The 26,049-nt window shown below is 33.1% G+C and overlaps 2 protein-coding genes across 2 annotated transcripts; both read left to right on the top strand.

Annotated features, from left to right (window-relative positions):
* The first annotated feature begins 8,992 nt into the window (after nt 1–8,992).
* On the top strand, nt 8,993–10,540 carry LOC131641100 (endochitinase). Its single transcript, XM_058911426.1, has 3 exons — nt 8,993–9,491; nt 9,680–9,830; nt 9,983–10,540. The coding sequence occupies exons 1-3, from the start codon at nt 9,035–9,037 to the stop codon at nt 10,350–10,352; spliced, it is 978 nt and encodes a 325-aa protein (XP_058767409.1). The 5' UTR covers nt 8,993–9,034; the 3' UTR covers nt 10,353–10,540.
* A 10,676-nt stretch (nt 10,541–21,216) lies between these two features.
* On the top strand, nt 21,217–24,322 carry LOC131641107 (endochitinase-like). The gene is made up of 3 exons (XM_058911437.1): nt 21,217–21,674; nt 23,503–23,653; nt 23,769–24,322. Exons 1-3 carry the CDS (start codon nt 21,236–21,238, stop codon nt 24,136–24,138), a joined length of 960 nt encoding a protein of 319 aa, XP_058767420.1. The 5' UTR covers nt 21,217–21,235; the 3' UTR covers nt 24,139–24,322.
* Nucleotides 24,323–26,049: the final 1,727 nt, after the last annotated feature.

The raw sequence follows: 26,049 nt of genomic DNA, 5'->3' as shown, positions 1-26,049 counted from the left end.
TGTTGCAAGACACAGAAGTTGACTCAGAGGGAGAGGTCATTCAGTGTGCCATGTTAGTAGACTCTGAACCAGTGAGTATAGAAGAAGCGCTCAAGAAGAAAGTATGGTTGAATGCCATGAAAGAAGAACTTGAGGCTATAGAAAGAAACAAAACTTGGAAGCTGACAGAACTTCCAAAGAAGAAGAAAGCCATCAGCGTCAGATGGGTTTTCAAGGTGAAGCTGAAGCCAGATGGATCAGTTGGTAAGCACAAAGCAAGGCTAGTGGCTAGAGGTTTTCTTCAGAAACTCGGACTAGATTACTTTGAGGTGTTTGCTCCTGTAGCTAGACATGAAACAATCAGGCTGGTGATTGCTTTAGCCGCAAACAGAGGTTGGTCCTTGATGCATCTGGATGTAAAGTCTACATTTCTGAACGGTCCATTATAAGAGGAGGTATACGTGTCACAACCCCCTGGCTTTGTGAAAAAGAATCAGGAAGGGATGATGTACAAATTACACAAAGCTCTGTATGGATTAAAGCAAGCACCCAGAGCTTGGAATTTGAAAATTGATTCATTTTTCAAGAAGCAAGGGTTTCAGAAGTGTGAGATGGAATATGGAGTTTATGTGCAACATTCTGGAAGCAATATCATTCTGTTATGCCTTTATGTTGATGACATATTGCTTACAGGGAGTTGTTTAGAAGATCTGATGAAGTTCAAGAAGGTACTGATGAATGAGTTTGAGATTACAGACCTTGGGAAAATGTCATATTTTCTAGGGATGGAGATTATGTACTCAGAAGATGGTATCATTCTGCATCAGCTGAAGTATGAGTTAGAACTTCTAAAGAAATTCAAGTTGGAGAATTGCAAAGCTGCTGTTACACCGTCAGAAATGAATCAGAAGTTGGACTCTGACTCTGAAGGTGAAGATGTTGATGCTACGATCTTCAAACAGCTGGTGGGTTCTCTGAGGTATTTGTGTAATACCAGGCCTGATATATGCTATGCAGTTTGACTGGTGAGTAGGTTCATGAGTAAACCTAAGTGGTCCCATTATCAAGCTGCTGTCAGAATCTTGAGATATTTCAAGGGAACTCTGAAGTGTGGCATATTGTTTCCTTCTGGGAGAAAGGAAGAATCAGAGTTATTGAGTTATTCTGACTCTGATTGGTGTGGAGACAGAGTTGATAGAAGGAGTACTTCTGGATATTTGTTTATGTTTCTGGGATGTCCTATTTCTTGGAGTTCCAAGAAGCAAGCTGTTGTTGCTCTATCAACTTGTGAAGCTGAGTACATTGCAGGCGCTGTAGCTGCATATCAAGCTGTGTGGCTTCTGAATTTATTAGAAGATCTGAAGATTAAAGTAAAGAAGCCTCTGAAGCTGATGATTGATAATAAGTCTGCAATCAATCTTGCCAAGAATCCTGTGTTACATGGAAGAAGCAAGCATATTGAGACTAAGTATCATTTCTTGAGAAGCCAAGTCCAGAATGGAACATTAGAGGTTGTGCACTGTAACACCCAGAAGCAGATGTCAGATGTTATGACGAAGGCAATCAAGACGGATCAATTTGTGCTCCTAAGGGATGGAATTGGCGTTGTCAGCTATGATTGAAGAACATGAATTAAGGGATGGTATTGAAGAGTAATTCATATTCAGAAGATGAGCATCAGAAGTTCTGATGCGCGCTGATCTTCTGATGGTTACTCAGAAGATAGTGTTGACCAGAAGTTGTAGCTTCTGGGTCCTGTTAGCTTAGCTATTTAGTTAGTAAGGATACTTTAGTATTTCCTAGTATTGTACTATTTGTACCTTAGACTTGTTCACTAAGTTTACTCTTTTAGGGCTTATGTGGCAAGATTTTCTTTTCCTATAAATAGCCTTGTAGTAGCTCTCATTTAAAAATACAATACAAGTAGTAGAGATAACTTTATTCTCTCGTATCTTTTGCACCGTTATTCTTTTATTATTCTCTTTGTTATCATCTTTATTCATTGTGCACCAACAAAAAACCCATCTCTTTATCTCTCTAAGTTTCTGTTACTAAGATTTCAACACTTTTAATTTTGTACCTAAAAAAGGAACAAAAATTTCTTTTATAGGTGTTAGGAGAAACTCACTTTGTTTCTGCAAAAATGTGAAACATAAAGTGTCTTTTATGAACACATTCCGTTCATATCAAACGTTGTGCGTTCTCATGAAAAATTAATTTCAAGTTTTGTAAAAAATGATAAACCTAAATGCTACAACAATCCATTGCAATATTTCAATTGAAGGTGATCTTTAGGGTAATGACTCTAATCATCCAATTTGTTATCTCTTTGATTACCCTATTGTAGGATGTTGATCCAATTAGCTTCTTATAATAACACTTAAGTTTGTTGATCATAAAGAGTCATGTATTCTTGTGACATCAAGCATTACCAAAACTAATCCTACACACAAAACGTATGTGAAATTCAAAAGACAAAGCAATTAATGTGCTCATCTACATTACATAGCAAATTACTTAATTCTACTAATCACCTACTTTACTAGTGAGGAATTCAACAATTTGAGATTTATATAACTCAAATCAAAGGAATTATCAACAATGTCGTGAGAAATGCTAATAAGTACAGAAATTGAGGATTGTTTTGCTCGTTCGAATTATATAATTAGATTAGGATGTTTCAATTTTAGAGAAGCAGAGTGTTAGTCATCTGAAGGTTTTTGGTTCTGTGTGTTATAAACACGTTCCAGAAGCTAGAAGGAAGAAGTTGGATGATAGAAGCAGAGTGATGTTATTGGTGGGGTACCACAATACGGGTGTATACAAGCTATATTGTCCAGAGACTAACAAAGTTGAAGTCAGCAGAGATGTCATTGTGAAGAATCAGAAGTTTGGGATTGGAGAGAGTCTCAACCAACTTCTGATATAGAGATAACTTTTGAGGAAAAGTTAGAGTCAGAAGATGAAGAATCTTCTGAAGATGAGTCAGATGGTGAATCTGATTCTGATCCAAATTCTGATGATGATCCAGAGTTTGGTGGTAGTCATGATTCTGGAAGGGAAAACTCTAAAGATGTAGAGTCTGGAGGACAGGCTTATGGAAACGATCATAAAGGTGGTGACTCTAGAGGTGGTGACTCTAGAGTAGCTGACTCTGAAGTAGCTCCAAGACCACAAAGAGTCAGAACTATACCTAGAAGGTTTGCATATTTTGACATGCTGCAAGACACAAAAGTCGACTCAGAGGAAGATGTCATTCAGTGTGCCATGTTAGTAGACTGTGAACTAGTAGGTATTGAAGAAGCGCTCAAGAAGAATGTCTGGTTGAATGCCATGAAAGAAGAACTTGAGGCTATAGAAAGAAGCAAGACTTGGAAGCTGACAAAACTTCCAAAGAAGAAGAAATCCATCAATGTCAGATGGATTTTCAAGGTAAAGCTGAAGCCAGATGGATCAGTTGGTAAACACAAAGCGAGGCTAGTGGCAAGAGGTTTTCTTCAGAAACCTGGGCTAGATTACTTTGAGGTGTTTGCTCCTGTAGCTAGACATGAAACAATCAGACTGGTGATTGCTTTAGCTGCAAATAGGGGTTGTTCCTTGATGCATCTGGATGTAAAGTCTGCATTTTTGAATGGTCCATTACAAGAGGAGGTATACGTGTCACAACTCCCTGGCTTTGTGAAAAAGAATCAGGAAGGGATGGTGTACAAATTACACAAAGCTCTGTATGGATTAAAGAAAGCACCCAGAGCTTGGAATTTTAAATTTGATTCATTTTTCAAGAAGCAAGGGTTTCAGAAGTGTGAGATGGAATATGGAGTTTATGTGCAACATTCTGGTAGCAACATGATTCTGTTGTGTCTTTATGTCGATGACATATTGCTTATAGGGAGTTGTCCAAAAGATCTGATGAAGTTCAAGAAGGTGCTGATGAATGAGTTTGAGATTACAGACCTTGGAAAAATGTCATATTTTCTAGGGATGAAGATTCTGTACTCAGGAGATGATATCATTCTACATCAGCTGAAGTATGAGTTAGAACTTCTGAAGAAGTTCAAGATGGAGAATTGCAAAGCTGCTGTTACACCGACAAAAACGAATCAAAAATTGGACTCTTACTCTGAAGGTGAAGATGTTGATGCTATGATCTTCAAACAGCTGGTGGATTCTCTGAGGTATTTGTGTAATACCAGGCCTGATATATGCTATGCAGTTGGATTTGTTAGTAGGTTCATGAGTAAACCTAAGTGGTCCTATTATCAAGCTGCTGTCAGAATCTTGAGATATATCAAGGGAACTCTGAAGTTTGGCATATTGTTTCCTTCTGGGAGAAAGGAAGAATCTGAGTTATTGAGTTACTCTGACTCTGATTGGTGTGGAGACAGAGTTGATAGAAGGAGTACCTCTGGGTATTTGTTTATGCTTCTAGGAGGTCCTATTTCTTGGAGTTCCAAGAAACAAGATGTTGTTGCTCTATCAACATGTGAAGCTGAGTACATTGCAGGCGCTGTAGCTGCATGTCAAGCTGTACGACTTCTGAACTTATTAGAAGATCTGAAGATTAAAGTGAAGAAGCCTCTGAAGCTGATGATTGATAACAAGTCTGCAATCAATCTTGCCAAGAATCCTGTGTTACATGGAAGAAGCAAGCATATTGAGACTAAGTATCATTTCTTGAGAAGCCAAGTCCAAAATGGAACATTAGAAGTTGTGCACTGTAGCACCCAAAAGCAGATGGCAGATGTTCTGACGAAGGCAATCAAGACGAATCAATTTCTGCTCTTAAGGAATGGAATTAGCGTTGTCAGCTTTGATTGAAGAATATTAATTAAGGGATGGTATTGAAGAGTAATTCATATTCAGAAGATGAGCATCATAAGTTCTGATGTGGGCTGATCTTCTGATGGTTACTCAGAAGATAGTGTTGACCAGATGTTCTACCTTCTGGGTCCTTTAGCTTAACTATTTAGTTAGTAAGGGTACTTTAGTATTTCTTAGTATTGTATTGTTTGTACTTTAGACTTGTTCACTAAGTTTAGTCTATTAGGGCTTATGTGGCAAATTTTCTTTTGTATAAATAGCCTTGTAGTAGCTATCATTTATTACCAACAAGCAATAGAGAATACAACAATTATTCTCTCATTCTTTTGCGCTGTTATTCCTTTTGTTTATTCTCTTTGTTATCATCTTTCATTATTGTGCACCAACAAATATGTGTTCTTCTTAACGGTTTTTATCTAATCTTTATCTCACAATTTCATTTGCAGGTGGTGTGGTTGTGATTTTCGGTGGCAGAAGATCTGCGTGTTTTCATGTGGTTTGGAGGTGGTGAGATAGCGATTTCCGGTGATGGATGCAAGAAGATTTTGCGGCGGCAACCTGGAGATTGATCTTGCATGGTCAGAAGCGGTTGAGAGACGGGCGTGCGGTGGTGGAACGACAACTATAAGGGTCACACAGTGATTTCCGACCGCAAAACAGATCTAAAGCAGATTAAGTTTTTCTATTTCTATAATTTTCTTCTTCTTTTGTTTCTGTTTTTCATTTGTATATGGTGTTGTTTGGTATTGATGTTCTATTGTCGTTAAAGATGGAGAAAGAAAATGTTTGTTTGAAGGTTTATGTTGAGAAAATAACAAATGAACTTTCCATGAAAAATTAATATATTCTATTTTTTGTTTTTTTAAATATATTTTTTGACACTCTTTCACCCTTTTGGGTTTAAATGTTGACAAGTTACACTATTTTTTTCTGTGATAATATTAATTGTTTATATTGTTATTTGCTTTTGAGAAAAGTATATTGTAGATAACTCATTTTTTTTCATGTGATTGAGGTATATTTAACTCAGTTAATGAAATAACTCTTCTTCAAATTTATATGTTTCCCTATAACTATTGTCATATATCAATAAAAAACAATGATCTTTTTTATAGTTGGATTGGGGGAAAAGTCTTTGAATTGAAAAGTTGTTTTGGGTAAAGTTTTGATGATACCCGAATATTGTAATATAGAGAGATTTCAAATGGTTTAAGGAGGAAATAAGGATGGTTTAGAAAAAGTGCAATAGATTTGCAAGAAGAAATGGTGATGATGTGCAAAAGCTTTGCATAGGGAATGGTGATAGCAGGGAAGAGAGAGCTGGTATGAAAAATCTGAAAAGATATGCTTTTGAGTGAATATAGATATAGGCATAATCGATAAAATTTCTACATTTTAAGTATGAGTGTAAAATTTCTTACTTCGATTATCAATGAATATAATATTGAATATATAAAAGAGGTAATTAATATATCTAATCTCACAAGATTTTAAGTGAAGATGTGGTGTCTTCATTTCTTGATGTCTCAAAGTTTTAGTCGTGTTGTTTCTGGTGACTTCATCGAAATTTTCAATAAATAGTATTCCTAGCTTTTGATTTGATCAAAGATGATTTCTTAAGATGCTATGTGACCATAACAATGTCTTATGTTTCACTTCAGAGAAGAACAATGTTGTGAAAAGTGTTTGGAATGGTTTTGGTTAAAAAAGAGTTGATAAGTGTGTCTATTATGACGTCACCTTTATTATCTCGAAAACTCTTTGGGTGATAGAAAATTGGTGGAAGAATTATTTTTCCTTTTGAAAAATTTAATTCAAAAATGTGTTTAGACAATCAAGATTGTAGAAGTTATGGATTATTACACATATATTGAATTACATTGATGCAATAAATGCTATGAGATTATATCGGTGATTGAAGAACTTTCAGCCAACATGGAAGTTGCACTATAAATTTTTATATTTATTTTCGACATGTGAAATTTTTTGAAGTGACTTAACTTCAAGTGAAATATACTCTTAATAGCGGAATAAGAAAGGTATTTTGAACTATGATTATTGGTAAATATAATGTGAATATTTATTTAGCTTCAAGTGAAGTATATTATTTATGATGGAGTATTATAGTTTTTTAAAGTGATTTAGGTTTAAATAAAGTACACTTTTTATAGTGGGATATAATAGTTTTTTGAACTATGATTGTCATTACAATGAAAGCTAATATTTTATTTTCAATAAAGGAGGTGAAGATTGTATGTGTTGGTTAAAATGATGCATATTGAAAATATTCTATATTGCTTAGTATTGTGAACGAAGAGGGAGAACAAAATTTTGAACTATGCATATTGTTATAAGATGCACTGTTCATAAACATTTTAACCTTCTATTACTTTTTTATGCATATCGTTATAAGATGCAATGCTCATAAACATTTTAACTTTCTGTTACTTTTTTTTTCATTTCTCTTAAGTTATGTTTGAGAATTTGAAAAGGAGGGGAAGGCTTCCGAAAACAAAATTTTAAAAAAATATAGAAAAATATTTGACATTTTTTTGAAAAAATGATTTTATTTAGAATGATCAAAGAGTTATTATCATTATAAAATGTTTAATTTTCAAAATAGTATAACAATCTTAAAGATATTAAGAAAATTTATGTAAGCCCTCCAAAACCCTCATTCAATACAATTTTTGAATTCTTCCATTTTATGGGGTTTTTGGTGTTATCAATAAAATTAAACCCTCCAAAATCCTCCTACCCAAAATCTTTTTATTCTTTTCACATAATTCTTCCTATTTTTCAAAGCCCTCCTCTCTCCTCCAAACTTCCAAACATAGCCTTAAACTCTTGTGTTAGAGTGTTGAGAGAGTTAGATATTATTTTAGTTATAATGTTCATTTTTGAGAGGCCGACCTATTTTATGAGTTTTAGTGTATTGGAGGTTGGGGGTGGGGGGTGTTTTTCAACACGAGGGAGCATCTCTACATTTGAGGATTTTTTTTAAAGAAACACACCTTTGTAAGAATCAAGAATCACAAGTTTTACTATAAATTTTGGTTTTGAAAAAATTAATAGAAGAATTGTTTTTGGTTAATGAAAATTTGATGTATTTATATCATAAGAATAACATAAAGCAATGATCAGTAGACTTGTATAGAATGATATTGATACAAGGTGTGTTGTGAGATTATAAATGGTTTAATTTTAAATAAAATATGTTCTTAATAGTTGAATAATCCTTTTATAAATATAATTATAGATAGGGGTGAATATAGGCTAGGTCGAATTAGGCTTTACTAAGCCTGAGTCTGCCCTGTTAAAAAATTTAAAGCCTAAGTCTGAGCTGTAGTCTATCGTAGACTTATTTTTTTGGTCTGAGTATAGCGTTTATGAAGGCCTGATTGGCCTATTAGCCTACTTAAAAGTCTATTTCATTTAAACATTTGTAAATAAGTCATTCAGCTCAACTTTATATAAACTAACAAATTAAAAGATCAGTAAGATTAAATGTTTGTTTCCATTGACTTATTTAAGTTTATGTAATATCATAAATTTTGTGATCTATTTGTTTGAAAGAACTTATGGAAGCATCTTATGACATTGTTCATAAGATTTTTTTCATCTTCATAATTTCTTTAAAATGACTAATATTTATTTTTATATTTTAATTCAAAGTACAAAATATAATATAATAATAATAAAATTATTCATATTTATTTAAATAGGTCAGTCTCATAAACTTAAAAGGTTTTATATATTGTCTGTGGCCTGATTTTTTAGCTAAATATTCATATTTATTTAAATAGGTCATTCTCATAGACTTAAAAGGTTTTATATATGGTCTGTGGCCTAATTTTTTAGCTAAATATTTATATTTATTTAAATAGGTCAGTCTCATAGACTTAAAAGGTTTTTTTATATCGTTTGTAGTCTAATTTTCTTTAGCTAAATAAACATATTAAAAAACCTAAATCTTTTTTATTTATATAAAAAATCTAGCATGAGCTCTTGTTAGTCTGCCTGAGTTATTCCATACGCCTAATTGTACGTAATAGAGTTAGATATTTTAACACTTAGATATCTACATAGTGTAAACTAAAGTCAAGGGTACAAAAAGCAGCCAACTTTGAAAACAAGTACATAAGAAAACAAGTAATCCTATGATACCTCATCTATAAATAAACCTCTTCCTTGATTCATGTAACACACCAAACCGACTCACTACTCTTCAAAAATGAAAAGAACTCAAACACTACCTCTCTTTATACTATGTTTACTCCCTTTGTTTCTTGGTTCCAAAGCAGAGCAATGCGGTAGCCAAGCTGGTGGAGCTGTATGCCCAAACGGGTTATGTTGCAGCAAGTTTGGTTTTTGTGGTAACACTAATGATTATTGTGGAACTGGTTGCCAAAGCCAATGCAAATCTTCTCCAACACCGACAACTCCAACACCGACAACACCGACACCTAGTGGTGGTGGTGGAGATGTTGGAAGGCTTATTAGTGCTTCTCTGTTTGATCAAATGCTTAAATATAGAAACGATGGACGGTGTGCTGGTCATGGGTTTTATACCTATGATGGTTTTATTGCTGCTGCTAAATCTTTCAATGGATTTGGTACAACTGGTGATGATACCACAAAGAAGAAGGAACTTGCTGCTTTCTTGGCTCAAACTTCTCATGAAACCACAGGTAAGCTCCTAATTAAATATTGAACATCAATTATATCTGATGTCCGTAGCACCCACACCTTTGAAAAATATGTCTGTGTAAGTATCTTATAGTGTCAAAAACCGTTTTAAATTATTTTTGGCATCTACGTATGATTGTGTGTTTCCGATGTCTGTTTTTGTGATGTGAAATTAATATTGAGCATGTAGGAGGATGGCCAACTGCACCCGACGGTCCATACGCGTGGGGGTATTGCTTTGTGAATGAAAAAGACGCTCAGGGAAACTTTTGTACATCTAAAGATTGGCCATGTGCTGCTGGTAAAAGATACTATGGAAGAGGACCAATTCAAATCACTCAGTAACCTTCTTTCACCTTCATCTTTATTTTACTTATCAAATTAAATATTCATCTCACTCAGTGGAATACATGAGTGTTTATTAGTGCTTGACCAAGAAAAAATAAATGAATGATTAATGGACTAATGGGATAATATTGACTTTTTTTCACAGCAACTACAATTATGGTCAAGCGGGCAAAGCAATTAATGAAGATTTAATAAACAATCCGGACTTAGTGTCCACAAATCCAACTGTATCATTCAAAACAGCCATATGGTTTTGGATGACCCCTCAGGGAAACAAGCCATCAAGCCATGATGTGATTACTGGAAGATGGACTCCATCTGCTGCTGATAACTCAGCAGGAAGGGTCCCGGGATATGGTGTGATCACTAACATAATCAACGGCGGGCTTGAATGCGGCCACGGTCAGGATAATCGAGTCGATGATCGGGTCGGGTTTTATAAAAGGTATACTCAAATATTGGGAGTGAACCCTGGTGGTAACTTGGATTGCAACAGCCAGAGGCCATTTGCTTAAGAAATTTACCTATGTTAATGCTATGATAAGAAGTATAAAGTATAGTAATAAAGGGATCACAATGAATGATCCTACATGTAAGTGGAATCTTTCTTGCATGCTAAATAAAAAAGCTTCCATAATGTTTCGATAAAATAATGCTTAAGAAAATGATCTACAAGAGTTTCAATGAAATAATATGAAATTAACTTTCTAGTGTTCTGATAGAATAATCCTTTATTTTTACACTTTATTCTTTTCAAAATAAGAGATAAGTTTTTAAATCATTTCTTTAATTAAATTTCACTTATAAAAGTGTTTGTAATGTGTTTTTCAACCAAATAACCTCTCTCAAAAATACTCAACACTTAGCCATTAAATTATGTAAAAATTCTCTCTTGGTCTCTTAAGATTACCCATAAAATTACTAAAATGAACATGAACGTTTATATATAACTCCACAATTGAGGAAGGCACGTGTCTTTAGACTTCTCGCGCCTAAACAAATTTGCCTCGTGGATGAGGCACATCCAAAAACTATAGAAACTACTTCTAACACCTGACTCATGGATCTTAAAATTATTAAAATTATTAGTAAGTACCACATCACTTTGTTAAGGAAGAATCTTTCTGTCAAGACCATTATCATCATCAACACTATTAGGAAGATTCTAAAGTTTCACATTGGTTGAAGATAGAGCATTGAAAAAGTATATATAGAGGGACACTCTTCCCCTTATCAACCGATTTTTTAAGGATGAGTTAGGTCAAACTCTAATATGGTATCAGAGTCTGGTTCGGACCATGGGCCGCCCACCGTTAATATCCATGCACCAAGCCTAAAAGGCCGTCCACTGTTAATATCCATGCACCAAGCCCAAAAAGAGTGCTGGATGTGAGGGGGGTGTATTAGGAAGATGCTAAAGTCCCACATTGGTTTGAGATAGAGCATTAAAAGAGTATATATAGAGGGACACTCCTCACCTTACCAACTGGTTTTCTAAGGATGAGTTAGGTTAAACCACATTTCTTAACATGATATCAAGAGTCTCGTTTAAGATCCGGTGGACCACCTATTATAGTTTCCGCTATCGGGCCACCTATCGTTTATTTCCACGATCCAATTGTCTAGTCCTGAGCATGAGGGGTGTGTTTAGAATTATTTTTAGAATAATACTAATAAATTAAGAGCTTATTAATTTAAAAATATTAGAAATAACATTGAATTCGAATAATTACAAGTATTTAGAAGTTTTAGGTTAATATCAAAATGTTTAATAAAATAGAGGGAGTTAGATAAAATTAATTAAAAATTAAGAGCTTTATTAAAAATAAAATAAATAGAATAAAGGAAGATTTTTATTTATATAAGCATAGATGGATTTAGAGAACAGCCAGTTTTGGGAAAAAAGAGAAGAATAAAAGGCAAATTCTAGCAGAGAGAATTGTAAGAGTATGATCTCTAATCACGAAGACTCAAGTTTTTCGGCTTAATCGAGGTAATGGGAGATTATTTCATGATGTATGTTGAGCTTAAGTGATAATGGGGATCCCTTAGCCCCTTTTCTCTTTTATGATGTTGTTGATTTAATTATGAGAGGTTTGTGCAAAACTTCCATGATTATATTGATTGTGAATTCTGTTTCACGTGGTTGATGCTGATTTTATTGTTGATGTTAAATTCGTGTGAATCTATGCTACAAAAAATTATTGTTGATGTTCATATACTATATGATAAGTTGATGAACAAAACATGAATATTTTATGTAATATATGTTGATGTTCATATGCTATATGATAAGTTGATGAACAAAACATGAATATTTGATGTAATATATGTTAGATTGTTCCGTGATGTGAAATCTATCGTTTATATGTGTAAATCGAATTCTAGAACTATTACATTGGGAAATAAGTCGAAAGAAGTCAACATATGTTGAAATAAGTCGAATAAGTCAAAATAAATCGAATAAGTTAAAATAAGTCTAAATAAGTCGAATAATTCAAAATAAGTCGAAATAGGTCTATTTGAGGTGCGGTTAGTTGCGTAGGAAAGCTAAGACATAAATTTTCTGTAGGGTGATGAATTCATGAGGTTTAAATGTGCAGATGAGGCCGTGATTATGGTCATTCCTCATGATGTTTATGCGTATGAATGATATTGTGAATATGGTATATTCTTACGAGGTTTATATGAATAACATTGTGGAAGTAGTAATTGTGTACATCACATGAGTTTAGTGTTGAAATTAAACATAAGTGTATTTAATTTTAGAAATTAGATGTCGAGCCAATGGTATAGGATGATTAGCCGTGATAATAAATGTTTAAGTACTGTTTTTACCATATGTCGATTAATTTCTACAACTAGCAATTAGTATATCCTATTAGTCATTTGTCTATAACTTTAGTTACCTAGATCTTTTAAGAATGAAACTGAGACTATTAGAACCTAGACAAGATTTAACACGAGATATACTTTGATCTGGATCAATTCTTGTGAGATATTGGATCAAACTCTAGTATGGTCGAAGAATAGATTATTGGTTCAACAATTCGACAAGATCTTAGCATGTCGTTGAAGTCTGATCTCATGATGTAGTTGAAGGCCTGTAATGCTGTAGTCGAAGTATGCTCAAGTATGTAGTAGTCGAAATGCTAGGATTGTTAGCATGTCGAATTGGGCCTGTTTGTTAAGCCTGAGTGTTTAAGTTAGCTTGTTCTCTAAGTTAGCTTGTGTAATGGGTTTGTGTGTAAAAGCCCATTAGTTTAGTGTGTTAATTTTATTTTAATAGCTTACCAGTCTCTCATCATTACACACTGCAAATCCTAATTAGGGAGAGATAGGTTATTTGTTATTATGTAATACTTGTAATCTTGTTTTATAGAGAAAGTAAAGAGTTGTAGTTTATAACCAATTTCATTGTGTTATTCTTGGTCCCCTTATTCCCACCCTTATGGGTTTCTTACCAAGAAAAGAAACCTATTATACTTTGTTCTTAGCATTGATTTCACAACAAGTTGGTGCGGATACGGAGAAGAATGTCGTCAGCAAAGTATGAGATTGACAATTTACCGAAGTGAACGATTTCCGTCTGTGGTGCTTGAAGATGAAAGCCCTACTGGTTCAACAGGTTTGCTTAGAAGCGTTGAAAGGAGCCTCACTCATGGACATTGCTTTAATAGAGAATGAGAAAAAGATTATGGTAGAGAAAACCCACAACACCATCTTATTGAACCTTGGTGATAAGGTTCTTTTAGAGGTTTAGAAAGAGACGACGACAACGAGTTTGTTGTTGAAACTTGAAATTTTGTACATGACCAAATCATTGGTCAACCTCCTATACCTGAAGCAAGCTCTATATTCATTCATGATGAGTGAATACAAAGTCTTGGTTGAGCAGTTGGATATGTTCAACAAGCTGATTCTTGATCTTGAAAATATTGATGTCAAGATCGATGATGAAGATCAAGCCCTGTTGCTTCTGTGTGCTTTGCCCATATCACATGCTCACTTTAAAGAAACTCTATTATATGGAAGAGAGTCCCTAACCTTTGAAGTAGTTCAATCAACCTTGTATTCTAAGGATTTGAACGAACGAAGGAGCACAAGCCATCTTCGACTGGTGAAGGCCTGTTGGTTAAGGCGAAATTCACAAAGAGAGATGGCAAGTTCGACAAGAAGAAGGGAAAAAGTCAGCAGAAGTCTTATAGTGGTGATGCATCTGGTATTCGATGTTATCATTGTAAGAAGGAGGGTCATACATGAAAAGTGTGTCCTGAATGCTTGAAATATCATGGAGATAAGGATAATGGCAACACTGCCATTATTCAAGATGATTTCGACTCATCTGATGTTCTTGTGGTTTCAAGCAAACGACTCAAGTAAAGAGTGGATTATTGATTCAGGTAGCACTTAGCACATGACTCCAAACAAAGACTTGTTCGAGGAACTATTTGATCAAGATGGTGGATCTATATTGCTGGGAAACAACAAAGCTTGCAAGATTGTAGGTGTTAGATCTGTGAGATTCAAGCTCCATGAGGAGTCAATAAGGTTGTTGACTAAAGTCAGGTATATACCTGATTTGAAGAGAAATTTGATTTCTCTTAGTGATTTCAACAAGAAAGGATATGTTTTTCAAGGAGAGAGAAGAATCCTAAGAGTCATGAAAGGGTTGAAGAAAGTCTTGAGAGAGGTGAAGAAACAAGGCTTGTATACCCTTGAGGCTGAAGTTGTAAGTGGTTCTGCAGATGTTGCATTTACAAAATCTTTTTCAAAGATAAAAATTTGGCACATGAGATTGGGCCAAGTCTGTGAAAGGGGTCTGGTCGAATTAGAAAAACAAAATCTGCTTGGTGGAGACAAAGTTGAAAAACTGAAGTTTTGTGAACCATGTGTACTAGGAAAATCTTGCAGAGGAAAGTTCAATAAAGGCAAACAAAGAACACATGGATCTCTTAATTACATCCATGATAATCTTTGGGGGCCTGCAAGATGTCCATCACATTTAGGATCAACGTATTTTCTATCCATAGTTGATGATTATTACAGAAATTTATGGATATTCATCCAAAAGACTAAGGATGGAACTTTTAAGAATTTCAAAAGTTTGAAGACTCTGGTCGAAAATCAAACTGGAAGAAAGGTAAAGAGGTTGAGAACCGACAATGGCCTTGAATTTTTCAATGAGGCGTTTGATAGTTTTTGTGCAGCCTCTAGAATTGCAAGGCACGAAACTACTGCAGGTACTCCCCAACAAAATGGTTTGGCTGAAAGATTTAATGGAACCATTTTGAAAAGAGTTAGATGCATGTTATCTAGTGTTGGATTAAAGAAGGTGTTTTGGACAAAGGCTGTTTAGACATTAACATATCTGATAAATAGATGTCATTCGACTGAGTTAGATATGAAGACACTTGAAGAAGTTTGGTCGGGACATCCACTAGATCTCGACAAACTTAGAGTATTTGGCTGTGTAGCCTATGTTCACATTAGGCCAGCCAAGGTTGAACCTAGAGCTTTGAGATGCATGTTCATGGGATACCTTAAAGGAGTCAAAGCGTATAGGTTATGGAGCCTAGAGCCAGGTCACAAGAGGTGTATTACAAGTTGATATATAATTTTCAATGAAGCTGAAATGGCTTTCGAGAAAATTGATGATGTTGGTTGAAGTGCAGAAATATCTAAAGAGCTGGAACAAGGAGAGATTCCTGTTGAGGTAGAGCATGTCGATGTTGAATTGCGTATCTTAGATGATATCGAAGAAGAAGCATAAGAGGTTGATGATATTGAGGAAGTTGAGAAAACTGTCGATGACTACCTATTGACAAGAGATAGGCTGAGAAGAGTCATCAAACCACCTCAAACACTTGGATATGTAGATATTATAGCTTATGCCTTAATTTCTGCAAGTGAGGTTCTAGATGAAGAACATATAGACTATAAGGAAGTTATGAGGATTTGAAATAAGACTGAATGGATGAAAGCCATTAATGATGAGATGAAATCTATTCATGATAATAACACTTGGGAGCTGATGAAGAAATCTAAAGGGGCTAGGTTAGTCAGCTGTAAGTGGATTTTCAAGGTTAAGGAAGAAATCAAAGGAGTAGTGTCGAAAAGATACAAGGCAAGAATGGTCGCAAGGGGGTTCACTCAGAAAGAAGATGTCGACTTTAATGATGTGTTCTCACCTGTTGTAAATTATAGATCCATTAGAATGTTGAATATATCTTTATATGGACTGAAACAATCTCCTCGACAGTGGAATAGGAGATTCGACAAGTTCATGGCACACATAGGTTTTATTAGAAGTCAGTTCGACCACTGTGTTTACTTCAGATTTTGACCTGAAAATTCATTTTTTATTTTGTTGCTTTATGTGAATGATATTCTCATAGCAAGCAACAATGTTGAGGATGTAATGAAGGTGAAGGGTGAACTCAATAAGGAGTTTGACATAAAGAATCTGGGAGTTGCATCCAGGATTCTTAGGATTGTTATCCGAAGTGATAGAAAGCAGTCAAGATTAAATCAAGATGAAATTGAACCACTTTATTCTCATAACTACTTAATTTATGTAAATAAAATCAAAATCCTACACAAATTAATCATGCGTTTTGAATGATAACTTTGCTAAGTTCAAAACCTTTCTAAGTCACATTGTAATAATTCTACACCTATATAAACTACACATTACCTTAAGAGAGATGTCAAAACTTTGGTAAGTTAACAAAAGAAATACAACAACAATAGCAATAATGAATATTCGATCTTCACAAAAATAATAACATTAGACCTTCAATCTCAACGACAACGACAACAAAAACAACAATCTCAACAAGAACAATAACATTAAACCTTAAATACCGTAACGACAGCAAAAAAAACATTAACCCTAAATATTTCAACAATAACAACAATAACATTATTGGTACAAGCATAGATAAATTATTTATGTACCGAAAACATTTAAAGATAATCAAAGAAATTAGTTGGTGTCATACCCCAAAATTTGCCCACACTTTTCAAAAATTCAAAACTATTTCAAAAATTGGGTTTTATAAAAATCTTGGGTTCATTTACACTGACATCCTGAATTTTATAAATATTCGATTTAAAGTCTATTTTAAAATATAGTAGTTTACTCTTAAATTGCTTATATTTTAATAAATAGAAAATGTTGGCCGATGCTTCTTACATTTCAATTGGCTTGTTATTTCAAACAAATAACATAGCTCAGTTGGTTAGGAAGTAAGGCTTGCAAATAGAAGGTCACATCTGGAGACCAAGAAGGTCCATGGGCCTTTGGGTTGGATCTTTTCCTTTTTAGGATTGTTTTGACCTAATTTCCAGTCTATAAAAGGGCATCTCTACACTCACTTTTTTCACCAACAATTATCTAACAATTCTTTTACTTACTCGCTTACACTTTCTCTCACAATTTTATAAAATTTTTTTCATACGTTTTTCAAAACCTCTTCTCCTTTTTCTTGGCCAATGATTTTAATATGAGGCCCTCCGATTTGTTTTCAAATGTTGTTTTAACCAAATGATGAACCTTATCTGATGGTTATTTTTCTTAAATCCTATTTTTATAATTTTTAAACTCATGAAGAGAAGCAACCATTAACCCTTGTTTTCAAACAAAAATTTTCTCTTCCAGAGGGCTAACAATTCACGTGTTCTCACTTTCACACTTTTTATTTAAAAAGCTTTTTTCTATTCTCATAGAATTTTTGATGCACATATTCATACATCGACCAATCTCCTAATTAGAAACAAACCAAATCCTCTTTTTTTTTTTCACGGTATAGTACATAGCGAATTTCCTTTAAAAATCACCTTTGTACATAAACTACATTAATTCTTCTGCATAAGTTAAACCTTTTGTTCACACCATTCATAAACTAATCCTCACAAATCTCAAATTCAAACTCCTTTTTTTTTTCTTTTACAAATCTAATTCATCATTACAACTGTATTAACTTATAACTTACAAACTTTTTTTTTCTCACCTAAATCACAGCAATTTAAAATCGTCCTCACAAACTACCAAAATTAAACACATAATTTTCTCACCAGTAACAAAACCGTACATAAAATCCATGATACCAAACATATCTCAGATTGCTGTTATTCTTACTCATTCAAATTCTAACAATATGCAGGTATGAATTTCTAACAATATACAGAAAGAAGAAGAGTCAATATGGAGGAGAGATCGAAAATTGAAGGAGAAGCATGTTGCTTCATTCAGATGTCGAACATCGTAGAGCCATGTCTAGCAAACCTTCGCCACGGCTTCAAGCATCTGCATCCGCCGAGAAAACACCACACGGACCACCAACACAGAACCTCATCTTCGCCGCTCAGAATCGCAAGACACCAGCATCACTGAACCACACGGAGCCGACAACAATAACATCATCATCTTCACGCCCCCTCCTCTTCCGAATCTGCCGTAACCTTCGTCGGCACCTCCATCTCCGGTAACCTCTTTACCTTTCCTTTTTTTTGCAATTGATGTCGTTGTTTTCTCATGATTTGTGTCCGAGTTGAGTTTGAGAGATGTTGAGACCAAGTGAGGTTTGAAGTAGCTCATTTGAAACATAGAAAGTATGTGAGGGGGTTTGGATTGGAGATGGACAAAATTGATTCTGAAAGAATTGAGTTTACTAGAATTGATTTTATATGAATTGAGTTTAGAATAATTGATTTATGTTTGGATACAATTTTATAGAAGTGATTGTTATCAATTAATAATGTTTGGATAGTTTTAACAAAAGTGATTTTGAATTGGATAATTACCAAAATGGTAATAAATTCTAATACAAATAAAAAAGAAGCAATTGATAAAAATTAAAGAGGATAAAGAAGGAAAATTCAAAAGAGTTGTAATAAATAATATATAATATATGTAGAATTGATTCTACTAAACTCAAAACTAGGAATTGTAGCTTCTACTAGAATTGCTTTTGGAGTAGGAGAATTGATTTTGAAAAAATATCCAAACAAGAAAAAAAACCAATTTTCAAGTTGAGTTGCACTAGAAGTGCTTTTGGGGCTTGTAGAAGCCAATCCAAACATGCACTTAGAGGGTTAGACGATTAGAAGAGGGGAGATTTCCGATTTCGTATTCAACTTTGTTGGTTTTGGTTGATTTCTGTTTGTGGAAGCCATGGCTGGTTACAAGTAAAGCTGGGTTGAGCATTGAGAAAGAACAGAGTTTGGCCGTAAAAACTAGGGGAAGAAGCGGACATTTTCTACCCCATTGCTCCTAGGTTTTTTATTGTGTCTTTAGTTATTGGTGATACGGGCTCAATTGGTTTAAAGCCCAGTTTTGTTTTCCTTGTGACACACCCCCTGCCTCTATTGTTTTTTAGCATGAGTTTTGATTAGTATTAATTAGTTTAGTTAATCGTTAAATTGAGTTAATTAGTTCTATTAATTTAGTTTCAAATATATATAAAAAAAACATGTTTCATTTAATCATTTTAGTCAATAAAAAATACCAAAAAATATTTTGATTAATTTTAATTAATGCTTATTCTCTGTTTTAGAATCTAATATGACAATTTTAGATGTTTATTTTAATCAATAATTGTTTAAATTCTTATTATCATTTTATGAATACGTACTAACCGTTTCTTGTTTTGTGAGGTACTATCTTTGAGGACTTGAGACATTTCTGGTGGGCGTTTTCAAGTTACTAATTCTTATACATTTAATCGCTTTACTTTCCTCCTTAATTGTCATTTTTGGGTTTGTAATAATTTTATCCCCATTCGTTTAAACTTGTAATCCCCTCCCCGAAGCCATGTAATAGCGTAGGAGTTTACATTCCGCACTTTATTTTCTGTACATATTTAACTGTTAGTAATTAGGCGTGTATGGCAAGATTAATTAATTGAACGTTAGCTAACCTTAAAATCAAGATAACATATCTGAAACTAACACACATCGCACTCACTCACCTCTAGGGTACGCCTCTCTCGTTACCTTCGGAAATATATGGTCGTGTCCCTCGAATGTGGAGGTACCCATTAGCAAAAGTCCCTCGATTTAAATCATCAAAGATCATGGTCCCTCGATGACCCTCGATGCTGCCTACGAATACATGATCTTGTCCCTCGATTGTTGCCTACGAAAAGTGATGATTTGTCCCTTCGAATTTGCTAAAGGTACCTCTACTTGTTGCCTTCAACGACCTCCGATGACCCTTCGATTGTCCCGAACGTCCAATAAAAGGACTACGTACCCTTTATGGTATGGTTAGCCCTAGGAACGTAAAAAGCATAGAAAAAGACATACATTGGGGAATTGCTCCTGGTTCGCTTATTCAAAAATAAAAATTGTTTTTTCACACTCTTCTTCTTTTTCAAAGAAAACAAAGGCTACGCATTTACGCTAAAGTCCTTTTTCTTCAAAAATCTTTTCAAAACAAACAAATTGGATCTAAGCGAACTAAGAGCCCATGGATAATCATGGATGAAAAGGGTGCTTACACCTTCCCTTTTCATAATCTACCCCCGAACCCGTTTTTCTTTAAAAGGGTCTTTTTCTGTTCTTTTTGCCCTTCCTAACATTGGACAAAATAAAAGTCGGTGGCGACTCTTGCTCACCGCAACATTGCTTGCGAAATATTTTAAAGGCAGTTCTCCCACTGTGTTACAGTTGGTTTGAGTTTCCTTCATCGAGTATCGTTCGAGTTTCCTTCCTTATTTTATTACTTCATTCAACTTAGAAGATGAAGTTTTGTTTCGTTTAATAAAAAAGATGAAGAATAGTGTTTTTCGATTTTATGAAAGATGGTGTTTCGTTTGTTGGTTGGAAAGATGAAGAAAGTGTTTTGTTTTCTAGAGCTCAATAAATTTATGAGAAACACAAAAGTGAATGAGAATTAGCTTTGTATTTTGAAAAATAATATTGCTAGGAGTTTTCCTCTCAATTGACATTAACAACCGAGAAAATATGCGGTAGTTTTCCTCTCAAATGAAAAGAACAACTAAGCAAACAATTGATTTATTTTTTAATTAAATAATAAAATATAGTAAGGATAACATTTTAAAAGAAATAAAATCATAAACATACATTGTTGGGATTCAAAGTGTGTCCCCATAGGACTTTTTCCACTGAAGGAATAGATTGTTGGGATTCTTAGATCAATTTTCGAAAAAATAAAAATAAAAATTATTTCCACTAAACCACTTACTATATTCACAATAAGTAGGTAATTTGACACCATAACTTCATCATGTAAAATACAGTAAGAAGCACAAAAAGTAGCCAATTTTGAAAATCAGTGCATGGAAAAAACTATTAATCCATTATATCTCCTCTATAAATTGACATCTTCCCTCATTCTTCATGTCACACACCAAACTGAAACTCTTAAAAAATGAGAAGCATTATCAAACTATCTTGCTTGATACTATGTATACTACATTTCTCTCTTGGATCCAAAGGAGAACAATGTGGTAAACAAAGCAATGGAGCGTTTTGCCCAAATGGATTATGTTGCAGCCAATTTGGTTGGTGTGGTGACACTGAGCCTTATTGTGGAACTGGTTGTCAAAGCCGGTGTAAATCTTCTCCGAAACCGACACCGAGTACCGGTGGTGGTGGTGGAGATGTTGGAAGGCTTGTTCCTTCTTATCTTTTTGACCAAATGCTTAAATACAGAAATGATGGACGTTGTCCTGGTCATGGATTTTATTCCTATGATAGTTTCATTGCTGCTGCTAGATCGTTTAATGGATTTGGTACTACAGGTGATGATACTACCCGTAAGAGAGAGCTGGCTGCTTTCCTGGCTCAAACTTCTCATGAAACCACAGGTTGTTAATTATGACTACTTCTTTAGATCATTGGATATGTTAACTTTATATACTATAGAGTATATTTTATTTTAAAATTTGGATATTCATACAAAATTTAAAACTAAAATTAATTTTAAATAACTTTATATACTATAGAGTATATTTTATTTTAAAATTTGGATATTCATACAAAATTTAAAACTAAAATTAATTTTAAACATTAACATAATATGTAGTATTCAATATAAATATATCTTAATAACAAAACTTAATACCATCAACATGGAAAAATAATTAATATTCCCTCCATCTTAAAATAAGAATTATATAGTTAAAACTTTTAAATATAATAAATAAAAGAGAAAATAATAATTTTATGAGTATTAATTATAGGAAATATATATAAAAGATAAAATTTAAAATTGTATAAAAAACTAAATACGACATTTATTTTAGACAATTATTTTTTAAAAATTTGACTGTTATTTTAAAACGGAGAAAGTATATTATAAATATATTAAGTGTTTACTTAACAGTGGTTTTAATAATTGTGATAGTGATAAATATAGTGGTTGTGGATAGAGGCCTATCAAAGTTGTGATAGGTAGTGATCAAAATGGTGGTTTGTTTTATCTATAATGGTAGCTAGTAATGAGTAGAGTTAAGTCGAACTCGCTTCAATTTGGCTCGTTAAGAATTGGTTTAGTTTAAATATTGGTTTGAGTTCGACACGAACTTTTTTTCAAATCAAATTTGACTCGTTAGAAGTTCACGAACAACTCGGTTCAATTCGTTAGGTTCAACTTATTTGCTTCACAGACTTAAAAGTCATTTTTAAAGTCTATTTTTTTTTATATATTTGACATTTTAAATTTATATATATTTTTTAAATAAAAATGATAAGATTAGAATTTATACGATGTTGATTTTATTTGATTTGTATAATAATTTTTAGAAATATTTTGCTCACTTGTGAATATAAATTATCAATTAAAATCGTTAAATTAAAAGAAAATATAGGACTAAGAGTTGGAGCAAATATTTAAAACTACTATTAAAAATAACATAACTCATCTCATATATAATTCAGTTGACTCATGAATTTAACGAGTCAAACTATGTATAGTTCAAGTTCAATTCATTTAGTTAACGAACTTAGTTTTTAGCTCATATTCAATTCATTTGGTTCATGAACATAGTTCAACGATTTCCAAACTATTTTCGAGTTGGTTAAGTTCATTGCCAGTCCTAGCCAGTGGTGACTATAATGGTGTGAGTGTTAGTCGTCACAGATTATTAATAGTCGTTGGAATGATTAGAGTAGTGGTCAGAGTAGTATTTGATAGTTGTATTAGTAGTTATTTATTATGGTCGAATCAGAGTGGTGGGTTGAGTGATAGTCTGATAATCAAATGATGATTAATGTTTGTTGAAGTAATAGTTGACAATGAACAGAACGGTAACTAATGTTAGTAGATGATGGTTAAACGAGTTATCTTAGTTGGATGGATATGAGATTCTGATAATCAAAATGGTGGTTAGAGGTGGTTAGAGTGATGATTGATAATGGTGGTTATAAAGTAGTTAATGATCAGATTGAAGATCATATATTAATAAAGTGATAACAAAGTCGTGACTAGTAATTCAGAATGATAACCACAGTAGTGGCAAGTGATATAAGATCGGATTAAAATAAAATAAAAAATTATAAAATCTATTTTTTATTTATTTTAAATATTATGAATAAAATATTTTTAAATTACAGAAAAATAAACTCAATTCCATTTTAATCTAACATATTTATATTTTGAATTTATATATGAAATTAATATTTTTGAGCATACAGGTGGGTGGTCAAGTGCGCCAGACGGGCCATATGCGTGGGGATATTGCTTTGTGAACCAACTGGATAGCCGGGGAGACTTTTGTGCATCTAGAGATTGGCCATGTGCTCCTGGTAAAAGCTACCATGGCAGAGGACCAATTCAACTCACTTAGTAATTTTCTTAATTTTAGTGGAGTACTATATTTATGAGTGTTTATTAGTGCTTGACCAAGAAAATAAGTGAACGTTTAATGGACTAATAGAACTTATGTTGACTTTTTTCACAGCAACTACAATTATGGTCAAGCTGGCAATGCAATTAATGAAGATTTAATAAACAATCCGAATTTAGTGTCCACAAACCCAACTATATCATTCAAAACAGCCATATGGTTTTGGATGACCCCTCAGGGAAACAAGCCTTCAAGCCATGATGTGATTACTGGGAGATGGACTCCATCTAGTGCTGACAGGTCAGCAGGGAGATTCCCCGGATATGGCGTGATCACCAACATAATCAACGGCGGGTATGAATGCGGACACGGACAGAATAATGCAGCCGATGATAGAGTCGGATTTTATAAAAGGTATTGTCAAATCTTGGGAGTGAGTCCTGGTGGTAACTTGGATTGTAATAACCAAAGGTCATTTGCTTAAGTAAATAATCCAATGATAATGTTATCATATAAAGAATGGTAAAAATAGGATGGTAATGAATCATCCTACATGTAAGTGGAACTTTGCTAAATAAAATAGGTTCCATACTGTTTTAATGAAATAATCTAGTTAATTTACCACCTCTTATCACATAAAATGTTGTTGATGAATATCTATCTATACATCAAGGTTAATTTACTATAATATTTAATTGGGACGAGACATGTCAAATAAAAATATATAATTATAAGAAAAATGATATGCTTCCATCTAGATTTAACACAACACCGTAGATTTGTACATGCAGCATATAAGTTTTAATTTTTTAATAATTATCCTGTCTTGGTTTTTGTGCCAGAATATTTTTTTTCGGTTAATAGCTACGGTGTAAAATACGGGGTGTAAAAAAAAGTTGTAGTATAGCATAACTCTAATTATAATTATATTTAGTGAAAATCTTATAAACAAATAAACATGTATATAGATTAAAATTAACTTCTATCTTAAGCATCTGAATTTAACGTTAAACTCTATCAAGGAGAGTAATCTGAGACTAAACATTAGAAGATAGAGACGTTTAGTTAGGTTCTATTTGATAAAATTAACAGTTCGGTGATAAGCTGGCTTATGGCTGATGACTGATAATTTTTTGCTGATGGTTGATAGCTTATGGATGATGGTTGATGGCTGATAAGCTAATTGAAGTGTTTGATAAAATTAGCAGTTTAACTAGCTGATAAATATAAAATGACATAAAAAATATTTTTTAATTAATAATTAAAATTTATAAGGGTAATAATGGAAGAAAAATGGTAAGCTATAAGTTAAAACGCTATTTAAAATAGCGTTTGAAAAATAAGCTATAAGTTAGTAAAATAAATTATAAGCTCGTGATGAAAAGACTGTTAATGAATAGGTCTTTTATTATCATACGAGCTTATAAGCTATAAGCTTAAAATAAGACTTGTCAAATAGAGCTTTAGAGGGTTAGAATATGTTATGCCGAGTTAATTTGCCAGATTTGATTCATGTCTGTTAAAATTTTAAAATTTAAGTCGACATATAGTCTATCATGGGTTTATTTTTAGGCTTGACTTTAATATTTTCAAATGTCATATTGATTTATTAGTCTATTTAAAAGCTTATTACATATAATAACAAATTTAAAAATCAATTAGACTAAATATTTATTTTCATTTACTCATCCAAATTTATCTATTAACATAAATTTTGTGATACTAATTGTTTTAGAAAACTTTTGAAAATAATTTACGGCAACATCTTATGATATTTTTTATAAGATTTTTTCGATTTATTTTCGTAAGTTCTTTAAGATAACTAATCAATATTTTTGTATTTTAATTCAAAATACAAAATATAATATAATAATAATAAAATTATTTATATTTATTTAAATAGGTCAGTTTAATAAATTTTAAAAATAAATAAATTTTGTTGAGAATAAGTCTCACATTGGTTAGAAAATAGAAGAATAAACACTTTATAAGTAAGAGAATCCACACACCTATCACCTTAAGGTTGTAGGTGAAGAAGTTGTGTGTCTCGCACAAAGATGTGTTGCTCGAACATAATGTCTCGAAATTAACAATGCTCCTCGCTCGACCCTTCCCCGATTATTGCGCTAATAAATTTATGGTTGGTGATCTGACTTATTTAATTAAATAAACTTATAAAAAACATAAACTTTTTCTATTTTAAATAAAATCTAACTCATTTTTTAATTGTAATTGTAACTTTTATTTTTTTAGACATGAAATTCGTATGATATATTTAATTTAATGATCTATATATCATATAACATGATGATCAATGAGAGCTCTCCTTTAGACATGACAATAAAACTCAGACCCACGGGTACCCACCCGAACCCGCCCCAAAGTTGACGGGGAA

Source organism: Vicia villosa, linkage group LG1, assembly GCF_029867415.1.
Source record: "Vicia villosa cultivar HV-30 ecotype Madison, WI linkage group LG1, Vvil1.0, whole genome shotgun sequence".
NCBI lineage: Eukaryota > Viridiplantae > Streptophyta > Magnoliopsida > Fabales > Fabaceae > Vicia > Vicia villosa.
This window is presented reverse-complemented; position numbering and strand designations above follow the sequence as displayed.

Coding starts and splice junctions, on each gene's coding strand:
- LOC131641107 (XM_058911437.1), top strand. CDS start 21,236: ATGAGAAGCATTATCAAACTATCTTGCTTGATACTATGTATACTACAT. Junction 21,675..23,502: donor AACTTCTCATGAAACCACAG/GTTGTTAATTAT, acceptor TTGAGCATACAG/GTGGGTGGTCAAGTGCGCCA. Junction 23,654..23,768: donor GGACCAATTCAACTCACTTA/GTAATTTTCTTA, acceptor CTTTTTTCACAG/CAACTACAATTATGGTCAAG.
- LOC131641100 (XM_058911426.1), top strand. CDS start 9,035: ATGAAAAGAACTCAAACACTACCTCTCTTTATACTATGTTTACTCCCT. Junction 9,492..9,679: donor AACTTCTCATGAAACCACAG/GTAAGCTCCTAA, acceptor TTGAGCATGTAG/GAGGATGGCCAACTGCACCC. Junction 9,831..9,982: donor GGACCAATTCAAATCACTCA/GTAACCTTCTTT, acceptor TTTTTTTCACAG/CAACTACAATTATGGTCAAG.